The sequence below is a fragment of the Erythrolamprus reginae genome, chromosome 2 (genome assembly GCF_031021105.1).
Source record: "Erythrolamprus reginae isolate rEryReg1 chromosome 2, rEryReg1.hap1, whole genome shotgun sequence".
NCBI lineage: Eukaryota > Metazoa > Chordata > Lepidosauria > Squamata > Dipsadidae > Erythrolamprus > Erythrolamprus reginae.
In genome coordinates, this window is record NC_091951.1 from 342393838 (window position 1) to 342406555 (window position 12718).

General features: G+C 43.0%; 1 protein-coding gene across 3 annotated transcripts in view; it reads right to left on the bottom strand.

Moving 5' to 3' along the window:
- ME2 (malic enzyme 2) overlaps positions 1–12718 on the bottom strand; it is a 70578-nt gene that overhangs the window by 16519 nt on the left and 41341 nt on the right. For all 3 annotated transcript variants that reach the window (XM_070743560.1, XM_070743561.1, XM_070743562.1), the window contains 4 exons: positions 10446–10595; positions 9027–9102; positions 7491–7652; positions 322–425 (listed from right to left, as the gene is read on the bottom strand). In XM_070743560.1, the coding sequence (XP_070599661.1) occupies positions 322–425; positions 7491–7652; positions 9027–9102; positions 10446–10595 (492 nt within the window). The remainder of the gene's footprint in view (positions 1–321; positions 426–7490; positions 7653–9026; positions 9103–10445; positions 10596–12718) is intronic.

Genomic DNA, 12718 nt, shown 5'->3' on the forward strand with positions numbered 1-12718 from the left:
TATACAAGAAACACCCCCGATTCGGCGGTGGGGAATGTGTGTGTGTCTGGGTGGTGGGCACAATTCACTATGCACTGTTTTATGTTGTGTGTAATATAAATTAGTTAAAAATTAATTTTAAAAAATTTATTAGAATAAAATAGAATAACAGAGTTGGAAGGGACCTTGGAGGTCTTCTAGTCCAACCCTCTGCTTAGGCAGGAAACGACATTGTTTGGTTGATGGGACGTGGAAAAGGCCAACTCTGTGGGACCTAACCGGCTGCAGGGATTTATGTAACATTTCCATTTCTTGCCGGGGAGTAAGGCTCAGGATTTATACCTGTCTACAATGGCTTCCATGAATTCATCGATGAGTTCATCATAAAGCGGCGAGCGGTCTCGTTTCTGATACAACCCCATATAAAACGGATCTTCCAAAAGTGTCTAAGAAAATAGAAGGGGGGAAAAAGAGTTAAATCACCGATCCGATCTCTGACACTGAATTATACAGTGATCCCCCGAGTTTCGTGATCTCGATCTTTGCGAAACGCTATATCGCGATTTTTCCACCTGATGACGTCACTCCCTTCCTTTCTCATCTTTCTTTCTCTCTCTCTTTCTCTATCTTGCTTCTTCCTCTCTCACACTCTCTTCCTCCCTCTCTCATCTCTTTCTTTCCTTCTCTCTCTTTCTCTATCTCTCCCCCTCTTGCTCTCGAGCGGCGGGCGGCACCCAGGGAAGGTTCCTTCGGCCGCCCACCAGCTGATCTGCTCGGCAGCGCAGTAGCAGCGAGGAGCCAAAGATGGGGTTTCCCCTTTGCGTGGGCAACGGGGAAACCCCATCTTCGGCTCCTCGCTGCTACTGCGCTGCCGAGCAGATCAGCTGGTGGGCGGCCGAAGGAACCTTCCCTGGGTCTTCAACTCCCAGAGCGGCGGACAAGCGGCAGCTGGACAAGCGGCGGACAAGCGGCGGCCGGACAAGAAAAGCGGCGGCCGGACAAGCGGAAAAGCGGCGGGCGGAAAAGCGGCGGGCGGACAAGCGGAAAAGCGGCGGACAAGCGGAAAAGCGGCGGAAAAGCGGCGGCCGGACAAGCGGCGGCCGGACAAGCGGCGGACAAGCTGAAAAGCGGCGGACAAGCGGGCAGGCAGGCGGCTCCTCAGCTGCTGGGTCTTCCCAGGTGCGGAAGTAAAAACACCATCTGCGCATGCACGGCCATGGAAAAAGGGGCGCGCATGCGCAGATGGTGTTTTTACTTCCGCACCACTACATCCCGAAAAATCGATTATCGCGAGGGGTCTTGGAACGGAACCCTCGCGATAATCGGGGGATCACTGTATTTCGCCACTCCTAGGAATTCAATTCAATTCAATTCATTAGATTTGTATGCCGGCCCTCTCCAAAGACTCGGGGCGGCTCACAACAATAATAAAAACAATATTCCAGCGAAAACAAATCTAATATTAAAAAGCACATAAAACCCTATCATATTTTTAAAAGCAAACAACATATACATACCCAATCATAAATATATTAAAAAAAGCCTGGAGGAAATGTGTCTCAACTCCTCCATGCCTGGCGGTATAGATGGGTCTTGAGTAATTTACGAAAGACAAGGAGTGTGGGGGCTGTTCTAATCTCCGGGGGGAGTTGATTCCAGAGGGCCGGGGCTGCCACAGAGAAGGCTCTTCCCCTGGGGCCCGCCAAACGACATTGTTTGGTCGACGGGACCCGGAGAAGGCCAACTCTGTGGGACCTTATCGGTCGCTGGGATTCATGCGGTAGCAGGCGGTTCCGGAGGTACTCTGGAAACACGGATATTCGCAGGAGATACTGAAAAGCCTTTCCTTGCACAGAAAGTCCTTGACTTACGATCACAATTGAGACCGGGACTAAGTGGCGCAGTTATGAAGCGAGTCGTCGCCTGATCAGACCCGTTTTTACATTTTTTTAAACTGGGGTTGTTGAAAGAATCCTTGAAGTCATTAATCAAATTACTGTATGTGGCCATTAAGTAACTCATGCAGTTGTTAAACAAATCTGATTCCCTGGTCTGACTTGTTGTGGTTAGCTCTGGCCCAGCTCCTGCCCCAAGGACTGTGGCTCTGGGGGAGACATCCACATGCTGCAGGCCTGTTTTGCCCCCGGTGGAATCTGGTGATGAAGGCTCCTCTGACCAAGAAGACATGAGTGACAGGGAGGAGGAGAGTGTGGCAGACAGCTCAGAAGGAGATCAATTATCTCTCTCCTCCTTGGATTCAGAACAAGAGTTAATGATACAGCCATACATGCGGAGAGCGATGCATAGGCAGCAACAACTGAGAGATTATTATCAAAGAAAATGAGGGCACCTGTGGTTGGATGGGTCTGTGGTAATTAGTGAGGCTGTTATAAATAGCAGCCTGTGGGTTTGGCCATTGTGGAGTATTATCTGATCATTGTGTTTCGTGCCTGCCTTGCTGACTTTGACCTTTTGTGTGCTGATTTTTCCCCGCTTTGAAACTAAACCAGGGCAAAGTGTGTTTCACTTTGTGAAAGAAGAAAGACTGTGAATTGCCTCACAGCTGCAAGCTAAGTATCACAGAACTGATAAGAGACTTGTACAAATTACCAGTTTGTTTGGAGACCAGTGCTCTTTGTTATACCAAAAGAGGGCTTGGTTTAAATGACTTTTCATTATAAAAACATTGTTTTTAATTTTCAAACGTGTGTTTGTCTGAAATTTGTACCTATGAATTTTTGGGAGGATTCTACCAGAGAGCCTGACAGAACATGACTCATCTCCCAAACATGGTGAACCCTCTGTAGTAAATGTTGCCTTTATTAGGAGATCCAGCAGCCTAGGCAAAAAATCTCTCTCACACACACAGCAAGCTAACAAGTCTGTCCCAGTGGTTAGAGTACAGCAGTGCAGGCTACTTCAGCTAACTGCTAGCTGTAGTTCAGCAGTTCAAATCTCATCACCAGCTCAAGGTTGACTCAGCCTTCCATCCTTCCGAGGTGGGTAAAATGGGACCCAGATTGTTGGGGGCAATAGGCTAATTCTATGAACCGCTTAGAGAGGAATGTAAAAGCACTATAAAGTGGTATATAAGTCTATTTGCTATTGCTATTATATCTTCTTTTTTTTTGCAAGCCATCCTTTCCATTCTTTGCCATTTTCAGAATTATTATTATTATTATTATTATTATTATTATTATTATTAATTGGCTTTGTATGCTGCCCCTCTCCGCAGACTCGGGGCGGCTAACAACAATGATAAAAACAGCATGTAACAATCCAATTAATAAACAACTAAAAACCCTTGTTATAAAAACCAAACATACACACAAACATACCATGCATAACTTATAATGGCCTAGGGGGAAGGAATATCTTAACTCCCCCATGCCTGGCGATAAAGGTGGGTCTTGAGTAATTTGCGAAAGACAAGGAGGGTGGGGGCCGTTCTAATCTCTGGGGGGAGTTGGTTCCAGAGGGCCGGGGCCGCCACAGAGAAGGCTCTTCCCCTGGGGCCCGCCAAACGACATTGTTTAGTCGACGGGACCCGGAGAAGGCCAACTCTGTGGGACCTTATCGGTCGCTGGGATTCGTGCAGTAGCAGGCGGTTCCGGAGGTAATCTGGTCCAATTCCATGTAGGGCTTTAAAGGTCATGACCAACACTTTGAACTGTGACCGGAAACTGATTGGCAGCCAATGCAAGCCACGGAGTGTTGAGGAAACGTGGGCGAATCTTGGAAGCCCCACGATGGCTCTCGCGGCTGCGTTCTGCACGATCTGAAGTTTCCGAACACTTTTCAAAGGTAGCCCCATGTAGAGAGCGTGATGAGGGCATGAGTAACTGTGAGCAATGACTCCCTGTCCAAACAGTTCAAATCTCATTACCGGCTCAAGGTTGACTCAGCCTTCCATCCTTCCGAGGTGGGTAAAATGGGGACCCAGATTGTTGGGGGCAATAGGCTGATTCTATGAACCACTTAGAGAGGAATGTAAAAGCACTATAAAGTGGTATATAAGTCTAAGTGCTATTTACTATTGCTATTATATATTTTCTTTTGGCAAGCCATCCTTTCCATTCTTTGCCATTTTCAGAATATTCTCCAGATTTGTGTTTTGTTCCTTCCATCCTTCCAAGGCGGGTAAAATGAGGACCCAGATTTTTGGGGCAAGAGGCTGATTCTGTAAACTGCTTCAGGAGGGCTGTGAAAGCACTATGAAGCAGTATATAAGCCTAAATGCTATTGCTATCCTGCAGAGGTTGTACGAGGGTCGCCCAGAAAATAATGCACCACATTTTTTTCTCTCCGCCTACAGTTATGGTACGAATGCAAAACTTTAGATATACATTACTTGAATTGTCAAGAATGCATGTGTAAATTTTGCGTTTCTTCAGACAGATAGTATAGTGTTATGAAATGGTGTCTGTAAGTTACGTATGTTACAAGCAGTGTATCGTCGTTGAATTTCTCACTACGGAGAAAGAAACTGTTGGGAACAATCACAAACGTTTGTGTACAGTTTATGGAGGAAGGCCATAGAATGGTACAAAGATTACGTGGAAAAATAGGGAGTGTAGAAGAAACATCATTCTTTTTTGTGTGTAAGTTTCATTCATCTGCAGTTGACAGAAGTAGGGTTAGTCGCTGGGCACAGAGAGTGAGGCCATTAGAAGAACAGAACAGAAGAACAGAGAGTAAGGCCTGGTAGTACAAGGTACATGGTTGTTAGGGTTTGCCATTGTAAACTACCTATTGTAGTCTCTTCTACTATCACCTTAAATATTTTGGGCTGGTTTGCCATAAGAGGGCGCCAGTACTCATAGAAACATAGAAGACTGACGGCAGAAAAAGACCTCATGGTCCATCTAGTCTGCCCTTATACTATTTCCTGTATTTTATATTACAATGGATATATGTTTATCCCAGGCATGTTTAAATTCAGTTACTGTGGATTTACCAACCACATCTGCTGGAAGTTTGTTCCAAGGATCTACTACTCTTTCAAGTGAAATAATATTTCCTCACATTGCTTTTGATCTTTCCCCCAACTAAGTTCAGATTGTGTCCCCTTGTTCTTGTGTTCACTTTCCTATTAAAAACACTTCCCTCCTGAAACTTATTTAACCCTTTAACATATTTAAATGTTTCGATCATGTCCCCCCTTTTTCTTCTGTCCTCCAGACTATACAGATTGAGTTCATTAACTCTTTCCTGATACGTTTTATGCTTAAGACCTTCCACCATTCTTATAGCCCGTCTTTGGACCCGTTCAATTTTGTCAATATCTTTTTGTAGGTGAGGTCTCCAGAACTGAACACAGTATTCCAAATGTGGTCTCACCAGCGCTCTATATAAGGGGATCACAATCTCCCTCTTCCTGCTTGTTATACCTCTAGCTATGCAGCCAAGCATCCTACTTGCTTTTCCTACTGCCCGACCACACTGCTCACCCATTTTAAGACTGTCAGAAATCACTACCCCTAAATCCTTCTCTTCTGAAGTTTTTGCTAACACAGAACTGCCAATGCAATACTCAGATTGAGGATTCCTTTTCCCCAAGTGCATTATTTTACATTTGGAAACATTAAACTGCAGTTTCCATTGCTTTGACCATTTATCTAGTAAAACTCCTTCCCTCAATGATGCTTTAACGCTCATTCACTTTTGCTTTGCCTTGAGGAGGGAGTGTATTTGCTTAGTGCTTGTTATGGATTGTTTATATTTTGTATATATGTAAATAGTACTTATTAAGCATAACTAAGTCTGTGTCTTTTTCTTTGGCCTTACCATACATCCACACTCTATTAAAATTCTCTGCTCAGTGTATGTCAAAGGTCTCATAGCCAAGCTATACCGAGACATAGTAACAAGGCCATTAGAACAAGGAGTGGTATGGAGAGGGCATACACCCCCTTGTGCCTCGCTGGTAACCTGGAAAAATAGGAAGTGTAGAAGAAACATCAATCTTTCTTGTGTGTAAGTTACATTGTGTTGTGGTTGGCTCTGGCCCAGCTCCTGCCCCAAGGAATGTGGAGTTGGATGCAGGGGAAACATCAACATGTCATAGGCCTGTTTTATTGCCGAGAGAGTCAGGGAGTGCAGTTTCCTCGGACGAAGAAGAAGGTGGGGGTGACTTGGAAGAGGGGGGCTTGCACACAGCCCAGGAAGCCAATCTCCATTATCTTCGGTCGATTCGGATGCGGAAGTCTTGGACCCACGCAGGCGCAGAGTTATGCGTAGAAGAGACCAATTGAGGACATATTACAGGAGATAAGAGAGGCCACCTGTGTTTGGGTGGGGCTCCAGTAATTAGAACTGATGATACAAACAGAAGCATGTTGGTTTGGCCGTTGTGGAAGATTATCTGATCACAGTTCTTCAGGACCTTGCTTTGCTGTTTTCCAGACTTTGTTGATTTTTCACGCCTTTGAAACCAAAGCAGAGCAAAGTGTGTGTGTCTCACTTCGTTGGAAAAAGGAGGGCTGTGACGTTTCTTCACAGTTGCTAGCTAAGTACTTAAGGACTGATTAAGGGAATTGTACAGCCTACAAGATTGTTTTGGGACGAGTGCTCTTTGCAATACAAAAAGGGTGCTTTGTTTCTTTTGCATTTTGTGATAAAGAACATTGTTTTGAATTTTCAAACGTGTGTGTGTGTGTCTGAAATTTGTACCCTTGAATTTTTGGGAGGCTCATACCAGAGAGCCCGGCAGAACACATTATGTTCAATAAATAATCGCTGAAGAAAAAAATGTGGTGTATTACTTATGGGCGACCCTCGTAACTGTGAGAAATGGTCATGAATCTCTGTTTTCAATGCCATTGTAAGTTTCAATGGTCACTAAATAAATAAATGAATGAATGAATGAATGAATGAATAAATAAAAATAGTTAGTTAGTTAGTTAGTTAGTTTGTTTGTTTGTTTATTTATTTATTTATTGGATTTGTATGCCGCCCCTCTCCGTGGACTCGGGGCGGCTAACAACAGTGGTAAAAACAGCATGTGACAATCCAATAGTAAAACAGCTAAAAACCCTTGTTATAAAAACCAATCATACATACAAACATACCATGCATAAATTGTAGAAGCCTAGGGGGAAAGAATATCTCAGTTCCCCCATGCCTGACGACAGAGGTGGGTTTTAAGGAGCTTACGAAAGGCAAGGAGGGTGGGGGCTATTCTAATCTCTGGGGGGAGTTAGTTCCAAAGAGTCGGGGCCGTCACAGAGAAGGCTCTTCCCCTGGGTCCCGCCAAACAACATTGTTTAGTTGACGGGACCCGGAGAAGGCCAACTCTGTGGGACCTAACTGGTCGCTGGGATTCGTGCGGCAGAAGGCGGTCCCAGAGATAATCTGTATTGTAAGTCGAGGACTACCTGCAGTACCAAGAGTTGGACGGAACCTTCAAGGTCATCTAGCTAAACTCCCACTCTGTGGCATCTCACCCAGCCAATGAACACCACAGACAGGCAACTGGTACCTGGCGGGTGTGGAACATGTAAACAACTTACCTGATTGTCCGTTCCAATATCAATACAGACAGGAAGGCACTTGTCAGGTTTTATTCCAGCACAGGCGGTGTATAAACAGAGTTTGCCAACTGGGATTCCCATTCCGTAGACTCCCAGATCCCCAAGGCCCAAGATACGTTCTCCATCAGTCACGACAACAGCCTTGAAGGACAAAAGCAGATATAGAACCGCATCAGATCACTTGAAGAAGGAAAGACAATGTGACAAAGAATTCATAGTTTATGTTAGTACAGGGTACATGGTTGTTAGGGATTGCCATAGTAAACTGCATATTGTACACTTGTACTAAGCTTGTGCTTAAAGAGTTAATGTGCACTCAAAGAGTTAACTTGTACTTTAAGAGTTAATATTCAAGGCTGTTTCGTCACTTCCTCATTGAAGCTATAAAAGCTCATTCTTTTGCTCAGTCACTTCCTTTACTTTTGCCTGCGATGGGGGAGTCGTGTTTAGGCTTCGTGCTTGTATAAGCTTCGTGCTTATTATCTATATTGTATTTTAGCGTGGTACCTCATGATACGAACTTAATTGGTTCCAGGAGGAGGTTCGTAAGGTGAAAAGTTTGTAAGACGAAACAATGTTTCCCTTAGGAATCAATGTAAAAGCAAATAATGCGTGCAAATCCTTCAGGAAAATCCCAAACTTTAGAAGGGAGGCGAACAGAGGGCAGGGAGGAGCAGCTAAAGGGGGCGGGTGGAAGAAGCAAGGCTAGGCTAAAGGGTGAGTGGGAAGGAGGAAAGGCAAGGGGGGCGCCCCTCCCTTTTCTTTCTTCAAAAGACAGCCTTTCAGTGCCTCTGCAAGCACGCTGTTCTCTGCAAAGTCTTTCCCCCTCCAAGCCGCCCCTCCCTTTTCTTTCTTCAAAAGACAGCCTTTCAGTGCCTCTGCAAGCAAGCTGTTCTCTACAAAATCTTTCCTCCTCCAAGCCGCCCCTCCCTTTTCTTTCTTCAAAAGACAGCCTTTCAGTGCCTCTGCAAGCACGCTGTTCTCCTACTTTTTTAAATGCAAACTCTTTCCCCCTCCAAGCCGCCCCTCCCTTTTCTTTCTTCAAAAAAGAGGGGAAAAAGAAACCCCTTCATCCCAGCAGCAGCGGCTTGGGTTCGTAAGGTGAAAATAGTTCGGAAGAAGAGGCAAAAAAATCTTAAACACCGGGTTCGTATCTCGAAAAGTTCGTTAGAAGAGGCGTTCGTAAGATGAGGTACCACTGTATTGTATTTTGCTTTGCGCTAATCTTGTAATTGCTCAGTGCGTATTATTCTGTATTTGCTTCGTGCTTATTCTGGATTGTTTATATTTTGTTTATATGTAAATAATACTTATTTAACTAAGTCTGTGTCTTGGCTTTATCACACATCCACGCTCTGTTAAAATTCTCTGCTCGGTGTTGTCGAAGGTTTAATAGCCTAACTGAAACAAGCAAACAGTTTAGCTTGCAAGCATGCCCCCTATCTATTTGCACTCGAGGAATTCTATTGGCACTATAGAAAGTTCCACATGAAAAAAAGAAAACATTGTCCATACCTTCACATCATTCTCTGGCCAGTTGCTTACAACAGATCGGATGTGGCCCTTATCTGTTATGGCAATGTACAATCCCCTGCAAAAAGAAATCAAGGCAGAAAATGCAAGAATCAACCAGGTATATAATAATAATAATAATAATAATAATAATAATAATAATAATAATAATAACAACAACAACAACAACAACAACAACAACAACAACAAATTTATTGTCATTGTCAAAACGATGAATTGTCATTGGCAACGAAAGTCGTGTGACACCCAGAGACCAGTCCCACCATACATAAAATCAGAATAGGTAAATTTAAAAATAGAATAAAAAATAGAATTAAAAAATAGAATAAAATGTCCCACCCACTACAAATTCCCCACCCTAAACCACTCAACCATCTACATGACAAACTGAGTAATATTGTCCAACAGTTCACTAATGGTGACCCTTTAGTTCGTTGTTAAGTGCGAGTATAGCTCTGGGATAAAAACTATTCACTAAACGTGTGGTCTGAGTTCTAGTTGTTCTGTATCTTCTGCCAGAAGGCAACAGTTCAAAAAGATTGTAAGCAGGATGAGAAGAGTCTTTGAGAATGTTATGCACCTTCCTAGAACAGCGAGATGTGAAGATGTCATCCAGGGCGGGTAGCTGGAGCCCAATGATGTTCTGGGCAGTTTTAATAATTCTCTGTAGAGCTTTTTTGTTCGCTACAGAGCTGCTCCCATACCAAGCTAGAATGCCGTATGTCAAGACACTCTCAATGGTGCTGCGATATATGTTCTCCTTTTTTTAAAATAGATTTTTATTGATTTATTTACATTTAAAAGCAACATTGAAAAGAAAATGAAACACCCTTCAAACAATACAACTAACATTATACCCCCACTAAAAAATAAGAGAGAAAAAAGAATAGAAACATAGAAGATTGATGGCAGAAAAAGACCTCATGGTCCATCTAGTCTGCCTTTATGCTATTTCCTGTATTTAGGATGGATTTATGTTTATCCCAGGCATGTTTAAATTCAGTTACTGTGGATTTACCAACCACGTCTGCTGGAAGTTTGTTCCAAGCATCTACTACTCTTTCAGTAAAATAATATTTTCTCACGTTGCTTTTGCTCTTTCCCCCAACTAACTTCATAGCATAAGACGTATGGTTCATGTGTTGGGCTTGTGGAAGGAGATGCAATGAAATGAACTCTAACCCGGGTGGAGATAACCCTCGTAACTTTAGATTCGAGTTTCTCCAGTTGTGCTAACATGGCCCTGTTAATAAATTTGAAGAAGGCCAAGCCTTGGTGCTTTATTAAGGAATACCAGCTTATTAAATAATGCACATAAAATTAAAAAAAGAATAGCAGATCAGCTATTGAGTTTCCAGAATGAAAGAGCAGAAACATTAAAGAAATCATGGCTGTCCTTACTTTGGCCTTCTAAAAATATGCCCGTACTGGGAACACGCAAGGCCTACTGTTGGTGTATAGACAATCGGCATTAACTGTTCAATATCGTCTTGTAGGATCCTGTAGAACAGCTTCTCGTTTCTTTCCTGGACTCCCATCACGTAGATGTACCTGCGAGCAGAGAAGTGGAGAAGCAATTTGAAATGTGTGTGCGTTAATATTTACCTCTTTGGGGCAGAGCGATCTCAACCATCAAAAAACAAGATTGGTTTTCTGTCGCTAATGAATTTTATTTTCTAAAGAAGCTGCCTGGGATATGCTTTGCTTGTCACTGAAAGTCGCAAAAGGTGGTTAGGACACTGAATTTTATTTTATTTTTTCAAATAAAAATAGTATTTTTCTCCAACATAGAATAAAAAAATAATACATAAGTACAAACACTAAAACCATGCTTAAAGTAAAACATATATATAAGTTTTCCTTTTCCTTTTCTATTAATCATTCAGTGGAGGCTTGTTTTTTTCCATTATAAAGAACATTCTATAGTACTTGTGTAATGATATCAAAATAAAAAAAAACCTCAAAACACAACAATCTTTTTCCCACCTTACACTGAAAAGTTACATTACATCAGTATAAACCAGTGATTTTCAACCTTTTTTGAGCCGCGGCACATTTTTTACATTTACGAAACTGTGGGGCACATTGGGGGGGGGGGGCGGTAAAAAAGTTTGGACAAAAAAATTCTCTCTCTCTCTCTTCCTCCCCTTCACTCTATTTCTTTCTGCCTCCCTCTTTCTCTCCCTTCCTTCCTCTTTCTCTCTCTCTCTCTCCATCCCTCTTTCTTTCTCTTCCTTCCTTCCTCTCTCTTTTGCTCTCTTTCTCTCTCCCTCCCTCTATGTCTTTCTCTCTCTCTCCTTCTCTCCCTCTTTCTCTCTCTCTCTTTCTTTCTTTTCTCTCTTGCTCTCTCTCTCTTTCTCTCTCTCTTTCTTTCTCTTGTTTTTTCTCTCTCTTGCTTTCTTTCTCTCTCTCCCTTGCTTTCTTTCTCTCTTGCTTTCTTTCTCTCTGAGCTTCGCGGCACACCTGACCATGTCTCGCGGCACACTAGTGTGCCACGGCACACTGGTTGAAAAACACTGGTATAAACAATATCAAACTCTATATTGTATCCATCTTAATTCAAACTTTCATTTCTATATTAAATTAATTCTATATCAACTTATGCAATAATTACTAGAGGACACTGAAATATGAACCAGTTGCCAGATGGTGGAATTTTGACCTCATGACCATGGGGATGCTTGCTGTTGTTGGTCGCAATGTCGTGTCCGACCCATCGTGAACCCATGGACAACGTTCTCCCAGGCCTTCCTGCCCTCTACCATCCCCTGGAGTCCATTTAAGCTCAGACTGACCATTTCAGTGGCTCCATCAAGCCACCTCATTCTCTGTCATAGAAACATAGAAGATTGACGGCAGAAAAAGACCTATGGTCCATCTAATCTGCCCTTATACCATTTCCTGTATTTTATCTTAGGATGGATATACAGTATGTTTATCCCAGGCATGTTTAAATTCAGTTACTGTAGATTGACCAACCATGTCTGCTGGAAGTTTGTTCCAAGCATCTACTACTCTTTCAGTCAAATAATATTTTCTCATGTTGCTTTTGATCTTGAGAGAATAGTATTTTACTGAAAGAGTAGATATCTGCGAGACCGCCGTCTGCCGCACAAATCCCAGTGACTGGTTAGATCCCACAGAGTTGGTCCTCTCCGGGTCCCGTCGACTAAACAATGCCGTCTGGCGGGACCCAGGGGGAGAGCCTTCTCTGTGGCAGCCCCGAACCCTCTGGAATCAACTCCCCCCGGAGATCAGGACTGCCCCCACCCTCCTTGCCTTTCGCAAACCTCTCAAAACCCACCTCTGCCGTCAGGCATGGGGAAATTGATTCCCCTGGGCCGTTTCGTTTTATGCATGGTTTGTCTGGGATGTATGACTGTTTTTATATTAAGGGTTTTAAACTGTTTTTTAACTATTGGATTTGTACTGTGTTTTGTTGTTGTGAGCTGCTCCGAGTCTACAAATCTAATAAATAATAATAATATTTCTATCTATCTATCTATCTATCTATCTATCTATCTATCTATCTATCTATCTATCTATCTATCTATCTATCTATCTATCTATCTCAGTAATCTTCCTTCTGGCTACACCATGAATGGCAAAGATTCCAATTTGCTGGACTGAGGGATGAAGACGATAGGCAAACGAAAGTCGTCCTGGAAAACAAA